Source organism: Juglans regia, chromosome 8 (assembly GCF_001411555.2).
Source record: "Juglans regia cultivar Chandler chromosome 8, Walnut 2.0, whole genome shotgun sequence".
Lineage (NCBI taxonomy): Eukaryota > Viridiplantae > Streptophyta > Magnoliopsida > Fagales > Juglandaceae > Juglans > Juglans regia.
The window spans coordinates 4,969,412-4,986,931 of NC_049908.1; the positions used below are offsets into that span (position 1 = coordinate 4,969,412).

Sequence of the window (17,520 nt, forward strand, 5' to 3'; positions counted from 1 at the left end):
GAGAAACAGATTATTTGCCTGACATACGCTCGAGCAAAATTTAACCCGTGAGTTCGCTCTATGCGCACTCGATAGTGGGCTCGAGTGAAGCTCAACCAGTAAGTTTACTCGAGTCCCGCATGACAGTGAGGTCGAGCGAGACACAGACCCTAGTGTTCACTTGACGTACTCTTGATGCACGCTCGAGCGAAGAACTCAGTTTTTGCCAGATTAGGATTTACAACGCCGTTTGCTATATATATGTCATATTTGAATTGTTTTGTTCAACTTTTAGTATATTTTGAGATAAAACAATTTTCAAGTGAGTACATATTGTGTAGAATAGCAAATGACCCTAAAGAGTATGAGTTGAGATTGAGTGATTGTAATCTCCTCTGGTTAATAAAATTTATGCAGTTCTATAGACGTAGACAAGTTGTCGAATTATTTATATTGTGTGTCGTGTGCTTCATCGTGACTGTTTTTACTTTATTTATCATCGTTAATGTGTGTATTTTGTATAACATCACACAACAATTTATTATAGCCATGAAGAAAAGAGATATATAGGGTAATCTAGAAATAAGTAGATCAAGACCTTCCAAGCTCTTCAGAATATGGTTAGAAGAGAATTGAAAAAAGGAAGTAAAATATCACTTTGTATTTCTTATCAACGTGAACAACAAGCAAAGGTTACAAGCTGTATTTAAACAGAAAGCCTATGACAGAGTTGACATTATACACTAGGAAGGAAGGAGAGTATCATAGACAATTAATAATAAACGGTAGGTGCTGGGATATAAAAGGAAACTTTATAACAGGAAACTTTGAATATTTCCCTTGATTTCAGACATAGATCTTCATACTGAGATTGAGTCCGTGAGCTGTACTGCCTGACATCCGAAAAATGTCTCCATGGATTTGAGCTGATCGTGAGGTTTCCTTTATTACTCTGCGTGCTCTGTTTGAGTTGGCTGATGTGCCTTAATAGAGACAACACATCCAAGATAGCACAGGGAGTAAACACAGTGAAAGAATGAATGTTACAGCTTACCACCACTTCAGAATGAATGTTTCTCACCATGTCAACACAAATTTAACAGGACACAACAAGCATTAGCAAACAATATCATGTGCTAAAAATACCGTTCTTACAGAAATTTTTTTCTTGGTGTCTTACATGATTGGCAGCCAGAATTCAGCACTTTCAGCCAGTCAAAATACGCCTATTCGACTAATTACTCAGCCCGTAACTGAATCTCCTTTTTTGATAGAAAAATAATATTTGTAATTATGAATGAGCAAGTACTGTATAGTTATTTTGAAAAAAATGAATAATATGATATTTATATGAAAAAAATTAATTTTTTAATAATAAATTTTATTTTTTTTTAAAATAACTGTACGACATTTACATATTTCAAGACTATATAATCTTTCTATCCATTTTACTTTTACAGGCGTTCGTCCTCATTGGTACCTGGCCCGAAGGTCAGAAAAGGCCTGAATTCAAACCAGTACCAATAAAAAATAAAAATAAAAACAAAAATAAAAAAGTGAATAAACCCAAAAAGATTTTAAAAGGAGCTGTGTCTTGAGAAAAACCAGCTTTGTCATACTTTTCCTGCTCCTCTTTTCTTCTTTTCTCTCTTTCGCATTATATAGGATTTTTCTCTCTACTCCACATATATTATATAGTATATGAATAAAGAGTTTTACTTTATAGATAAAATCTTGAATTAGTCCACTTTATTTTATATTTAATAATGTTAAGCTGAATATAGCCTCAAAAATCAAGGTATTCTAATGCTGCGTTACATCATATATAACATAGATCTAAAAGAAGTATTATATATGTGAACCGGTTTGTAATAAATAAATAAAAGAAAGAAAAAGAATCTCTTATTTATAAGCTGCAGCATCCAAAACCAGCAACTCGTGAAATAACCTCAACTCCCTTGAGATCCAACGGCTCACAGTTCGTCCATACAATCGAACTTTGAACGCAATTATCGCTCCCAGTAGCCCACAAAAAAGGACACCCTTTCCTCCACCAATTTACTGTTAAAAGCTCGCGTCGACCCCCCCAAATTTCCCCAACCCAGATCTAAAGTGCTCTAAACTCCTCTTTCCCTCTCGCTCTTTCTCTCTCACATTGAATCAAGAAAATGGCGGTGGCACCCTCAGCTCGCGAAGAGAACGTGTACATGGCGAAGCTGGCCGAGCAGGCCGAACGCTACGAGGAGATGGTGGAGTTCATGGAGAAGGTCACGGCCTCAGCGGAGAACGAGGAGCTGTCCGTGGAGGAACGTAACCTCCTCTCCGTGGCCTACAAGAACGTGATCGGAGCGCGCCGAGCCTCTTGGCGCATCATCTCCTCCATCGAGCAGAAGGAGGAGAGTCGCGGCAACGAAGACCACGTCGCCACCATCTGCGACTACCGATCCAAGATCGAGTCCGAGCTCTCCTCCATCTGCGACGGCATCCTCAAGCTCCTCGACACGCGCCTCATTCCCTCCGCCTCCGCCGGTGACTCCAAGGTCTTCTACCTCAAGATGAAGGGCGATTACCACAGGTACTTGGCAGAGTTCAAGACCGGAGCCGACCGCAAGGAGGCCGCCGAGAGCACCCTCACTGCCTACAAATCCGCCCAGGTCACTCTAATTTCTCATCATTTTGCTTTTGTTCCTTTCTATTAGGCTTTCAGGTTTCTTTCTTACATTCTCTATGATACTGTATCTATCCTCGGTTTGTAACGTTTAAGCAGGCTATTTGGCTTGTCTTAGTGCTCGCTAAAGATCTGTTATCATTCACTATTTATATCGGCATTGGCGCTGAATTTGAATTCCTTGATATTTGGTTGACTTTGTGATAAATCTAGATATTCATGCAAACAAAAAAAAAACACAGGAACTTGAGGATTGACTGTTTGATAATATTTCATTTTCATTTTTTTTACGTGAACCTCTGAGCGTCTATCATACAAATGCTTTTGCTTATGTCAGTTTTTGGTTAAGATTCTACATTTGCATATGGTTTCTATTTCAAATTAGTGCGATTTTATTTTGTGCGAGGTTTTTGCGAGTATCATTCCGCTCTCTCTCTCTCTCTCTCTCGTGTGTTTTTGATAAAGTATTTGTCATTTTGATTCCATGCTTGATTTTTGGTTCCGTGATAACTATAATCCTGGTCTAATTCCCACTCCTTCTGTGTTATGTACTTACTGAATAGAGGTTTCTGTCTGCAGGATATCGCAAACGCGGAGCTGGCTCCTACACATCCAATCCGGCTTGGACTTGCTCTGAACTTCTCTGTATTTCACTACGAGATTCTGAATTCCCCCGATCGTGCTTGCAGCCTTGCTAAACAGGTTGAGGAATCTGAACTTTATCTCACTTTTCATGCATTTTTTTCTTCTAGACTGTTTATCTGCACGCTAAGGAGGTATTATTGTTAATTGAAAAGAAAATTATTTTACCTAATTTTTTGTTGGTTCTCCAACTCTTTCAAATAAATGACTGAGTTCTTTCTTGTTGAATCTGGTGATTTGTGTTGCTTTGATGAGTAATTATTAGGTACTCCCAGAGTACGGACACGTGATACTCGTATCCTATTATAGGATACCATATCAATTAAAATTGATATTTACATAAGTAATTTTAATTATATGACATGTTGTAATAAGATGAGAGTACCATGTCTCCTGTGCTCCGGGGTACCTAATAATTTGTCTGCTTTTTGACCATTAGTTATTGGAATGCTCTACCTTGGTAGAGCCTAATAGTAATATTTGTTCAAAGCAACCAAATAAAATATAATTGATACGACCTTGCTTATTTTTGGTTTTCAATTGTTAGTTTCATGTAAGATCTTTTAATCTCTCTGTTACCAAGTACTTCTCTTTTCTGTGCAAATCAGGCTTTTGATGAAGCAATTGCTGAGTTGGATACCCTGGGCGAGGAGTCATACAAGGATAGCACTTTGATCATGCAACTTCTCCGTGACAACCTCACTCTTTGGAGCTCCGACATGCAGGTTTTGAGTTTGATACTCTTTGGTTATTCTTTTTTATTTTTTTTCCTCTCGTGCTTCACTGTTGATTTATCTATTAGTTTTTGTTTTGATTCTGACTTTAATATTTCTGGTTTTGATGTAGGATGATGGGGCAGATGAGATCAAAGATGCAGCACCCAAACCCGATGAACAGCAGGGAGCTCATTGAACTATGGACGAGAGTTCAACTTCTCCTCTATGTGTTTTTTAATTGGAGAAGGAGAGAAGGTGCTTGTTATTAATTTCACCGTTTCTGAGTTTTTAGGCCGCCTTGTTTATTGGTACCAATATGGTGGACATACCAAATCCTTTTAGCTTGTCTTAATCAAATTATAAGCGTTTGTGGATGCGCCTGCATTTTTGAAAGCATATTGTCTATCATTAGCTTCTTATCATGTTTGGTTTTCTCCCTTTTGGAAATTGATCGATCCATAAAAATGGGTGTGTCTGGCTCTAGTTTGATTAGCATCATATTCTTGACAGATTAGATTCCTATCTACCCACCATGATCATAGTTTACTGATTTCCAGAGTATTAGTATGAACCAGCCCATTGTTGGTTGTGCTCGCAATCAATGCTGCAAGTGAGTTAGACTAGTTTAATTTCCGTTGCGTAGGTGCCACTTGCTTCGAGTCTTGCAACTATGGAAAACTGGATCTTTACCCTTCCCTGAAATTCGTCGTAGCCTTTGATTTGCTTTTGAATCGAATGATAATTGTGATAGTTTGTTTGAACTTTGTGAATAATGGTCGGAAGCTGAAGCTCGTGAATTTTGTTGACTCTATTATTGGTCGTTGCCGAGTCGAAAGGCGTAACCATCATTGACTTGGGGTTTGGTGGTAACGTACACTTGTTTTAAAGGAGCACGAGGTTGCAACGTTTTTCTATGACTTTTCTACTGCGGACAGTTGGAATCTGCATTCGCTTAACTGGTCCCCACACGGATGGGCATGTGATCAGATAACGTTGTCATATAAACTGTTCGACGTCTTAACTTCTAGTACAGGCTGTGCCATCGTATATGTTTTGTTGCCCTCGATGCTCCCATGGTTCGATCGAGCCGGATGCTGATAATGATTGATGAAGTCTAATGTTTTGCTTGGTTGGTAGGAGGGATGAAGAGGGAAGACCACGGGGAAATAAGTTATTACGCTGTCTTGTTTGAGAGAGAAGAAAGTTAACAAGAAAACAAAGAATGGTGGATGGATAATAATTAATAAATATCATCTTTATCTGATCATCTGAACGGCTAATGGCTTAAAGCAAAAAACAGATAAAACGTCAAAAGAAAAAAGTCGTTTTAGTTTTGGGCTGACTTAATTCTGATGTTCTCCCCTCTCTCTCTATCTAACTTTTTTCTCTTATCTAATTAAGAGATTTTCCTTCCTTTCTTTCACTTCCGTCCTTTTTTCTTTTTCTCCTGAAAGTGCAAGTGATGTGCTTCAGATGGGCTTCAAATATTTGAGGATAGTTTTTAAACCATATTGCTGACTTCTTGTTCGACCCTATGCAAGTTTTTGGACAATCTAGAAATGATGATAATATAACCGTGCTTAAGAAAATTTGGAGTGTTAATGGTGGCCAGATTGAAGAAGTAAAATGGGTGGTCTTCGATTGTGGGTGTAATGTGGGGGATGTCCCCAGCTCTGCACGATTGACCGACTAGTGCTCGATGGAATGCCGAATGGGATGGGATGAGCTAATCAACCACTTTTTTTTTTTTTTTAATCTGGGTGGAATCAATTCGCAAAAGTGTTATTTCAATGTCTTCTTTCTTATATCCACTCTGAGAATATGACCCATATTTGAAAAAAAAAAAGTAGAGAAAATAAATCTTAAAATAGGATTATCCTGAATTAATCCATATTTGTGTATAGGCACGACTTGATTCTCATAAATGCGAGAAACAGAATGAAACTCCTATATATATAAGAAAGGAGACATGTATACCCCTTGCACGTAGCACCCGGTTGGTGGGAAAATAAAACAGACATCAAAAAGTAAAATCTTTTCACATAAGTAGATTACTGTAATAATTCATCTAAAAAAAGTGTAAAAATTAAGAAAAAAAGTTTTAAATAATAAAACACCATCATCTCATAATAACATCTATCAAAAAGTGTCAAAAAAGCTCTTCAAATACAGCTTGTGAAAAACAAACGAATGACATATGCTTCGGCCCCATGTGAGAATCAAACAAAATAATGTATTCTCAATAGAAATAACGCAAGATGCCTACGGTTATAGCCTACCGACATGGTTTATACTGTTGATCTCTCAAATCTCCCAACCCTTTTGCTTATTCTACAACTTTTTAGTGAGATATAATTTTTTATTCTTTTTTGTTAATTAGCTATCCGATTTAAGTGTCGTTTCATTAGTTTGAGAGTTGATTCTCTTGTATACGACATGTGCATGTTGACATTGCCTAGATTTCTACTAGGAATTTTGAATTTCATCTGGTAGGAACACCAGTAAAAAGGCCATTTTTCGATGTTATGCTTGCAGTCTTCGCAGCAACCTTGAATTTCTCTAATCTAGAAGAAAAATACCTCACAAATTTCACAGCCATTCTAACTCGTGCAACCGAGTCATCAACATATTTTAACCCTTCAGTCACAATTATATTCAAGTTATGTGCAGCTCATCTAACATATAAATATTCACCGTCCAAGAATATCTTATTTGCCTCTATGAGATAAGTCTTCAGATATCACAAGTCGACATCATTAGACGATGTATTATCAACCGAAACTGTCAAAATCTATGCCAACTCCCATTCCTTTATTGTGGCCACCAAGGTCTTCACAGTCGTCTCACCATTGTGATCAGTTATTTGACAAAATTTAATAATCTTTTTATGAAGAATCCAATCATAATCAACAAAATGCATAGTCAAAGATATGTAATTCATATTCTGGACATAAGTACAAGTATCGGTAGTGAGACAAACTATCAAACCAGCCAATTGGCCCCTCAAAACATCTTTATCTTTTCTGTACATTTTTTTAATATCATTTGCCACAATGTGGCGAGAAGAAAGCGTAAATCTAGGTTTTAATTTTTGGACAAGTTCTTGGAACCCTCTCTCCTCCACAAACTGAAAAGGTAGCTAGTCTATGATAACCATACGAGCTAACTTCTTTCTACACTTATCGGGATTATACTTCGTATACTCCTTCAACGATCGACCCCCACTACTCTCATCCACTATTTGTTTTAATCCAATATCTAGTCTAGATTGACTATTCTCCATAAAATATCTTAATATTAGACTATTTTTACATTGTTCATCTAAATGAACATTTAACTGGGATGTACCACGTTTCCTATAGTGATATCCATATATTTTTTCACAGTAATTACATTTAGCTTCGGGATTATTGGGTTTACCACCCTCTAGTTTGATAAAGTGAGACCAGACTATGGAAACATTTTTCTTACCCTATGTGGGCTTGGGGGCGGGGCAAGATGTACTCCCAGGGGTTGGAGTAGGGTTAGGTTCTAGGGCAGGAATACTGGTAGGGGTAGGAGAGCTATCACTGAAATTCCTTTGAGAAGACATTTCTGATTTCCCAACACAATAAAAAAAATTAGAAAATCAAGCAACATAAAACATAAAAAAATCATAATAATACATCAACCATGAAAAAACAAGACAAATTGATTTAGGGGTTTTGATTAAAACACCTAAATCAATTTATTTAGGATTTCAAATTTGGACCCTAAACTAATTTAGGGTTCCAAATCTGAAAACCTACAAACTACAAAAAGGAAAAAAAAATCAAACATAGTGCACACGCCACACAAATTTATTCAATTTCAAACACATACACAAATTAGAATCCGAAGCACACAAATTCACAATCATTCTCATCTTCCATCTCTAATGCAACCCATCATTCCTCCAATCTCCAATCCAAAACTCAAAAAAAAAAAAAAAAATTCTAGGTTCTAATCAAGGTCCGGAGTAAGAAGCCTTACTTTTGGCGTAACAAACGACAGACAGAGCGACAGTGAGTCTCAATCTTTAGATGTTGTGCTCGTGCAAGTGAGAGAGAGAGAGAGAGAGAGCGTGCGATAGAGTCTGAGTCTGAGAGAGAGTTTGAAAATTGAAAAGCCAGAAGTATGAATGGGCCAAAGGGGAGAACTTAACAAGTAAAATGAAGCAAGGCTTAGCCCCTTCCGTCCCCCAACTCCGCTGGAGGCCTCTGGTGCGGGTAGGGCCCCCCGCCCTCTGCATATGCGGAACATAACTCCCGCGTTGCATGGGCAGGGGCAGGGCGGTGCAGTGAGGTACGAGGTCTCGTTGCCCACCTTTAAATTATAAAATATATAAAATAATAATAATTTTGGGAAAAAAAAATTAATAACAATAATAAGTATTTGATTATTATTTTGACTCAAATATGCATAATCTAATGTTGGAGTTTTTCTTGAATGACAAAGGCAATTTCTAAAACTTGTGATTTTGTATTTGCATACAAAAAAACTAATGATAATGCTTATTAGGGTTAAACATATTCATCAAACTCTCTAGTCACAGAGCATCAAATACTTCCACGAAAAATATGGTTAAAATTCATTTTTCGGATGTGATTCGGTACAACTCAATACCACACCATGGTAAGGGTATTACAACTAGCCCTAAAAAAAAAAACGAAAAAAAAAATCGTATCTTCGAGGACATATCCACATACTTCTAGAACAACAAGACAAAGCTATCTGACTGACCACAACTAAAATTACATTAAAAAAATAAGAAGACTATAAAGTACCTCGTTGGGGTGCTTGGCAACCAATATTGCTACAATAACTATCTAATTATTAATTTTAAATAAGAAAAATCTTCTTACAAGTAATACCAAATAGCGTAATATTAAATGTAAGATATTTATTTATTTATTTTTATAATAAAAAAAAGTTATGTAAGTATTAATAAACGATTTGATGCATCAAATTGTTTGTAACTAACAAATCTCTAGACGTTACACAGATTGTCATTAAAAAAATATTCTGCACATACATAAAACTTGATCGGCAAAGACTGACATTTTACCAGAAAATAATTAACTTAAAATGGCAACATTCAACCATGATTCTGCAACTTCTCTTGCCTTCTATTTCGTACCCAAAGAGCAAAGAACAACTCTCCAATTTAAATCTATACGATCAGTTCTTCATTTTGATAATTTTTTTTTTTTTTCTAAGGTGTAAAATAGTAAATAGTCTGATGAAAATAATTATTCATTAAAGATTCCCGACCCCCCCAATCGTTTACATATCGGTAATGATAAAACCACTAAGAGCGAAACGACGTCGTCTTGCAGAAAGGTTCACCTGAAGAAGGAACTCAGACGGCCCTCCATCTGGGGCTCTCAACCTGTACTGTGGGCGAAAGCGGGAGCTGTGGAAACCCTAATTGACCGGGCGAAGGCGAAAACAGCAGGCCTGGGGAAAGTAAGGGGTACGGTGACCTCGGCGAATTAAAACACCCGAATGGAAGCGGTGAGGTCGGCATCGGAAACTGCGGCTGTGACGGTATCGTAGCCGATGGCGGAGGAGTTAATCCCTGATGCGGCGGGGGAATTAAATTGTTCCAGCGGGGCAAGACTAGAGGTGCTAGCGGCGAGAATCTCGAGAATTGCGTAGGGTTCGAATCGACGGTGGAGACTGGGTTTTGGAGGTATCGCATGTGGGCCGAGACGGGCGACTCGGCCACCGTGTGGACGGATGGGAACGGCGGCAAAGGGGATAACGGCGTTATGGGTTGTCCAAATTGACCAAAGCTGGAAGTCGGGGCTGTGATGGGGATATTTGGGTTTATAATGGGTTGCTGTGCACGGAGATCGCCGCTGTCTAGCAGGGGAGGGGGCCGATTGCAAACGTGCGCAAGGGGTGGAGGACGAATACGATGGAGTCGGGAGCTGGGAGGCCTGGGTGCTTGAATAGGTTGCGGCGTCGAGAAACGCCTGTGTACCGGTGAGCCTGTGAGCTTCTGGACCACGTCCCTGAAGTCGTTCTTGTTGATATTGTACACCGGCGGCTGATGTTGCTGCTGCGCCTGTGCCTGTATCTGCTGCTGGACCTGTGGCTGTTGTGAGGCTGGTTGTGATTGAGGGTGATTTTGATGACTTTGACTTTGATTGACGGGATCAGTAGAGGATTTTTTGATGCTGGGTTTAGAGATCTTGTGGGAAAGCATGTTGAGGTGTCTGAGGTATTGGTCTCTGTTGGTATTATTATTGCTACCATTGCTGTTTGTGGTAGCAGACGTAGTAGCGGCAGTGATGGTGGTGGATTGACAGCTTTTATCCATCATACCATCACACGCAAAGACACTTAGCACTTAGCGGCTATGCCTCTGTGTCTGTCTGATTGATTGTGTGTGACCGGTGGGGATAAATCTTCTTCTTATTCTGGGAATTAATCATTAAAGAGACATGGTCCGAAGACTGATATAAAGAGATGGAAAGGGAGGAAGAGGAATAAGTCTGTCTCCTTGGTTCTATCCTCTCTTTTTCTCTCTTATTATGCTTTGAGGCTGCAAAGAAGACAATGGAACTGACCCGTAAACGAAGGCACGCATATATTATATCTGGATCTATGACTGGGAAGTGTCAATGCTGTCTTGTTTAATCTTAATGGCGTTCCATACTCCCTACTCTTGATAGTTTTATTAAGTTAGGTTGCGACGTTGCGTCAACCAGTGTTAAGTTCTGCTCTGAGGCTCACGGGCCGAGGTTTCAAAAATGAGGGACCGAGTCATTTCCTTGTTGTTGGTCAAAGTTCAGAACCAACTTTTTTTTCTTTTAAGAATGGACATATCTCTTTTACGTCGGACCCACTTTTATATTTTTATTCATATGCCTTTTGTCTTTCTGTTCTCAGATTGACTTATCTTTATGGCTAGAATCCGATCTTCCTCCCTTTGATCCGATGGGAGAGAAGCGGCTTCTTCCTTCTCCTCCTTTTTATCTCACAAATCCTTGTTTATAATTTGTTCGTATTTTCTCCCTTCCTGTATGTTGGATTGTGCATAATTTATTGTACATATTTCTTTCAATCCATTCTAATAAAATTTAAATAATTAAATTGAAATGAGGTGAAAGTTGAATTAAAATATTATTAAAATTTTAAATTTTAAATTTTTTAAATTTTTTATTAATAATTAAATAAAATGTTATGAAATAATTTCAGACATAAATGTCGTCTGTCACCTCGTCATGTTGGTCACTTTCAAATCTTCAGACTCACATGAAATTGATGTCAGCGTACCAATGCATGAAGCTCACGCGCCATGCCGCACATGAATTTCCTGGACCATCACGAATACAAAGCTTCTAAACACCATACTTCTAGCAAGACTGGATTTCCAGACTGTCGTCTTTCACACTTGCCTGACCACGCTGTCCATCCATGAGGATACTATTCTAGTCAACAAATTCGTAGGGACCATATGACTCTTTTATTTATTTATTTATTTATTTTTAAGTGGAGGTCATCTTTGCAATAGCTTTAAATTACACCATCTATTATTCCACTAAGCAACATGCTAAGGGAAAAGGAAAAAAAAGGAAATGTGAAAGAATTATCATGAGAGAGTGGGGCGGGCATCTCTTAAAACGTAAAAAAGTCTGTGAATAGAAGGTATTAATTAATTGCTCACGATGAATGGAGGAGACTACAAAATGACCCATAAAATAAAAGTATGGATAAAAAAGGGTTGATCAACGACAATCGTTGAATGGTATTTTGATGTAATGCTTAATTATGGAAGAGAAATGCACACGTCAGCATTAATTCTTTTTATTATTATTAAAAAAAAACGTACTTCTTTATATATTTATGTATAGTGTGTGTATTTAACGGTAAGTCTCGATTACATTTTACATACCTAACTCCTTCCAGAAGCATTTCGGTTTGTCGTGGTTGAAGGGTTGGAAACTGAAGAACTGAGGATCTAATTTGGTACCAGATTCATCAATTTTTTTAGGCATAAATTTGTATTTTCTTTTTTGCCAACAAAACGTGCTTTTGCATGGAATAATGAGATTGATTGATCACCTTGCCCTCAATGCCCTGTACGAGTCTTAATTTTGCTAAAACTTGATCTGTGTAATTAACGAAACTGAAAATAGTTAGCATATATCAGTCTTTTCCATGAGCGAAACTTCCCTGATCGTAATGCAGTCTCTTGTCTCCGTATAGTCTTTACGTTGGATGATATAAGCTTTTTTTTATACGTAATACTATTCTCCGTCTTAACTTTAATCATTCCCATTATTTTAATAAGTTAATTATTTAAATAAAAGTCAGTTAAGATTAATTGGTATGAATAAAAATGAAGGAATGCAAAATGAGGAACGATATTGTGGAGGATAAAATATCCAACCTGCTGAGGGCTAGATCTAGCCCATCAAGCCACACTAAAGGATAAAATAGAACGGAGGGGAGTGAGAGACAGAGGAGGGTGGTGGGAGACAGAGGAGGGCTGGGTTAAGAGAATAGGCTACGTTCGGGTAGTAAAGTTTTCTCAATAATCTTCAAGTATTCTCGTACTTATGAAAATACTTTACATGCCAAACAACTTAAAATACTCTCAATGGGACCTACAAACCCACTTCAATCTCTACTCATAACTATTCATAAATATTCTATAATATTTATCACTATTATATATAAATAAAAAATAATTTTACTATAATATTTATTTATATTATATATAAATAAAAAATAAAATCACTATAATATTTATCCCTATTAAATCTAAATAAAAAATAAATTCACTATAATATTTATTTATATTATATATAAACAAAAAATAAAATCACTATAATATTTATCCATATTAAATATAAATAAAATCACTATAATATTTATCACTATTATATATAAATAAAAAATAATTTCATATAATATTTATTTATATTATATATAAATAAAAAATAAAATCACTATAATATTTATCCCAATTAAATATAAATAAAAAATAATTTCACTATAATATTTATTTATAGTTATATATAAATAAAAAATAAAATCACTATAATATTATAAATAAAAAATAAAATCACTATAATATTTATCCCAATTAAATATAAATAAAAAATAATTTCACTATAATATTTATTTATAGTTATATATAAATAAAAATAAAATCACTATAATATTTATTACTATTATATATAAATAAAAAATAAAATCACTATAATATTTATCACTATTATATATAAATAAAATCATCATTAAAAAAAATCAATAATTGATGAGATCCACACATTTTTCAATTATCTATCCAAAAGTCAACAACTCAACATACTTCATACATCCAAACAATTCAAAATATTCTCAATGGGACCCACAAACCCACTTCAACCTCTACTCATAACTATTCACAAACATTCTTAACACTTTTCAGGTATTCTCACTACCCAAACGTAGTCTTAAGAGTAAGATAATGATGTCAGAAAATAGTTGGAAAATAAGTGATGCTCAAACATGCCAAAGGTCAGGCCTTACCTCCGCTGACAGACACACAAAGGGATCAATCACATCATAGCAGGCATGCACGTGAAATGGGGAGTGAGATGAAAGCAAGGGACTAGATGACCAAAAGGGATATGATCAAATCGTCTTCTTCTTCAACCTCTTGAGGAAGACATATTCTCCAGCAGAAATAGTTTCAACTTTCTTTGTATAGTAAGGAATGAGAGGTCATGAGACTGTAAACAAGTATATTATAATAGATTTTTCCTCTTCAAACGCCTGTGGACATAGGCAATATGCCGAACTACTTAAATTTGTGTTCATTCATCTTATTTTTTCTGAACTTGTTTTTAATTTACCTCCATGAACGTGTGCGTCGATACCGTATAGCCATACTAAAATACTGTCAGGAGCTCCCAACAACTCCTATCAATGCCCAAGTTGATTAGTATGTTGGGAATAACTATTTTTCTCCTTTCAACCTATTTTGCGATTTTTCCAGTTCCAACATGTATTTTCCTTTATTTATTGCGGGCCAACTTATGAAAAACCTGACATCCAACTCTTTGTTTGTATCATTTTGCATCTATGATTGTTTAATGGTTTTGAAAGCGAGAAATGGGCCGTGTGTGTGACCTGACAAAGCAGCCCGTAATTTGAATCGGACCGCTGCTTGTAATTTGTTATGCTTGTTCTCGGACAGTTATGGACAAAAATGGAACGGACGTATGTACTGTGCGCGGATGCTACCTCCAAACATGTACGGTAGGATCTTTGGGCCTTCCGAAAAATTAAAGAAATTTTATAAACATAAATCAACGAATTGATGTAACATATATTACATTATAAAATTATTTTTATTTTAGAACATATTTAACCTCTTATATAAAAATATGTTAATTTATAAATTTATTTTTATGAAATCTGTGAGATCCATAATTTTTTTTCTTGTGTTTTTAATTCCTTATTATTTTATTTAATTGTGTTCATTTATTTGTGTTAATTTATTTTATATTGGTGTATTTTTGGTTTGGACTTTGATTTTGTAGTGTTTTTATTTTTGGTGGAGTGTGTGTGTTTTTATTGTGTGAGGTGAGGCCCAACCCGTGTGTTTTGAACCTAGCCTAACCCTTTTTAATTAAACCCAGCATGTGTAGCTTCAAGCCCAACCTTGTGATTGAGGGCCCAACCCATGTGCCAGGCAGGCCCAGCCCGTGCAGAAGTGTCAACCCAGCCCCTCATTTTAACTGAACGGCGCCGTTTTGGAAGAAAACCCCTTAGGGTTTCATACTTTCTTCTTTGCGTCGTGCGACTTCTTCTTCTTCCTTCTTATTTTCTTCTACTTCCTTCTGGTTCATTCTTTTTCTAGCTGCTGTCAATGCCGAATTCTTCCTCCAATCATGGCTCGGCATAATATAAATTTTCTTACCCCCATCACTGGCCACCTCATTCTCCCACTTTTGTCTCGGTGTTGTTCGGCAAAGGATTCCGAAAAGCTCACTGTCGAGCTGCTGCTACTCACTGCCACCACCACCTTCCACCTTTTCCGTGAGCAGCTCCGTTTTGACTAGTGGTGCACTCTGTGATGCGCTGTCCACCTGTTGTGCCACACATCCGTGTGAAAATGCCATCTCTCTCCTCCTCGGCTTGAGCTGCCGTTTTCACCTTTCTTCTACCCGTGCAACACGCAACCCTGCAAACCACCATGCTTGACCTATTTATAGGCCACGACTTCCACATAATCAACTCTTCCGAGATATTCATTCTCTTTTTCTCATTCAAGCTATTTCATTTTGGTGTTTGAGTTTTAATCTGTGATTTTGTTTGTGAATCCGAAAGCTTGAAGTTTGGCCATGCTTTGTTTTGTTCTAAAATTTGTGGAATTTCAATCGGTTTGTTTTGGTAAATTGTTGGAAATTGCCGTGTGTTGAGTTTCTCAACCTTTTTCATAGATCGAATTCTTTTGAGAGAGAACCCACTAGAAAAACCACTGTTTTATTCTTGAAAATCACTGTTGCTGCCGCTGTGCCGCCACCTTGAGCAACGCCCCTTTCGCTTGATCTTTCAGTTTTTTTTCCATCTTCGTGTGTATGTAATTTTTCAGTTTTAAAATAATATTGTTATAATTATCAATTGTAAAATGTTGATTTGTTGGTCTGTTGGAATTGGGCATTGGGTCGTTGATGTGTTGGGATTTTAATTGGAGTTGTTGGAATTGGGCCTTGTGCCGGATTTAGAGGATGGGATTACGCGTGTAGTTGTGAAACTGTATATTTGTAAAAGGTTGAGATTTTATGTAAATGAGATATTTAATATGTATTCTAATAAATTGTTGAAATGTATTTTTATCATATTTAATAAATTGAGCTGTGAAGTCACGTTGTCTTTTGGGATTTGAGACTGTTGTTATTAATTGTATTGGTGCGTGTGTATCACGACCCCAAACCGAGATAGAGTATTATCTCGGTGGAGCTCCTCTGGTCACTTGGGAGCGTAACAGACTGACGTAACGTCCCCTGAGCTGTCACATGGCAATGACGTGAACGGACGAGACGATAACACTCTCGTACTGATTCCGTGACCTTTTGGCTGGTGAGATTAGAGGATACTTGGCTATGTACGTACTGGGCGCAGAACTAGACATCGCTCGTTACGAAGTCTCATGCACGAACGTTACCCCTGGTGTGACGATGAGAGTCAGGGCATGCGGACGGTCCATATGGGAGACCGTGGTGCATGCATAATTTCATAATAAAGGTTATGACTAGGTTAAATGAGATTTTTGGCGTGAGTGATTAAAAATGTATTTTTGGAAAAAAGGAAATGAGGTTTTGTTTTTCTGCATATTTGTCCGTATGGGGACGTGTGATTACAATAATGTGATATAAATCTCTTGGATGTTGTTTTGGTTAATTACTTGCTGAGATGTCATAATTTCATTATGGTGCTTTACCCTACGGTTCCGTCTTATGGTGCCGTAGAGTCTGACGCAGAGCCCGAGTATGAACCTGAGGGATCAGTTCCGCCGAAGGTTTGAGTTGCTGAGATATTGTTTAGCGCTATGGGATTTGTTTCCCTTATGTTATTTCCTGTCTTTAATTTACCTGTCGGATGACTGCATAATTATTGTAAAGTTATTTTTTTGTTTTTAAATAATTCTGGGTATTAATAAAGAAAAACCTTATTATTTTTTCGATGCGAATATTATTTTGTATATTTATTACATGTTGTACACACATTGAACATTGGTCGTTGGGGTGCGTGATCCGTGTGGTCAACATTCCGATGTCACGAACTCCACAAAAATAACACGTGGGAGTCGAGGGCGCCACAAAATCTCTTATAACTATAGTATTTTTCAAAATAAAATTTAAATGACACAAAATCATTTAACTTACCCCCTCCTAAAAATATAAAAATTAAAATAAATGATGTTGTACAGTTTTAACTATTTAATGTTAAAAAATAGAATGAATTATTAGAGTGATATAAAAATATTAATTGTTCTAGATAATAAAAATATTAATTTTATCTTAAAAGATTTATCGAAAGATGTATATGATTGGATATTGGATGAAATGGAATCAGGCATTATCTCTTCGACACGGCTTATGATGTGACTACATGGATTTAAGTAACTGTCTATTTTATTTAATTATTATAATTTGTTTAAAATTTTTATATAAAATATAATGAATAATTTATTTTTTTTAAAATTTTAAATAAAAATAATATTAAAAATATATACATTAATAATATTTTACTAAACTTTCTCATTAGGCTAACTCGAGTGAAAGAGATTAGCTTGACATACTGATATCGGGGCACCCATGCATTCAATGATTTTGTTTGTTTTCTGTGGACGTGAACTCTGCTCTCCACAAAGAGAAATGATATATATATATATATATATATATATTATTTTTTTTAAGGCGAAATGATATACTTATTATTCTCTACAAAAAAATATTATTTTATTAAAAAGTTGTAGAAAAAATA

At 36.4% G+C, this 17,520-nt stretch overlaps 2 protein-coding genes across 2 annotated transcripts; one reads left to right on the plus strand and one right to left on the minus strand.

The window, feature by feature from the left end:
- Window positions 1–1,917: 1,917 nt before the first annotated feature.
- Window positions 1,918–4,427, plus strand: LOC108981796 (14-3-3-like protein). The gene is made up of 4 exons (XM_018953045.2): window positions 1,918–2,633; window positions 3,227–3,349; window positions 3,898–4,014; window positions 4,136–4,427. Exons 1-4 carry the CDS (start codon window positions 2,148–2,150, stop codon window positions 4,199–4,201), a joined length of 792 nt encoding a protein of 263 aa, XP_018808590.1. The 5' UTR covers window positions 1,918–2,147; the 3' UTR covers window positions 4,202–4,427.
- Window positions 4,428–9,019: 4,592 nt separating this feature from the next.
- On the minus strand, window positions 9,020–10,884 carry LOC108981800 (VQ motif-containing protein 9-like). The gene has a single exon (XM_018953050.2). The coding sequence runs from the start codon at window positions 10,352–10,354 to the stop codon at window positions 9,386–9,388; it is 969 nt and encodes a 322-aa protein (XP_018808595.1). The 5' UTR covers window positions 10,355–10,884; the 3' UTR covers window positions 9,020–9,385.
- Window positions 10,885–17,520: the final 6,636 nt, after the last annotated feature.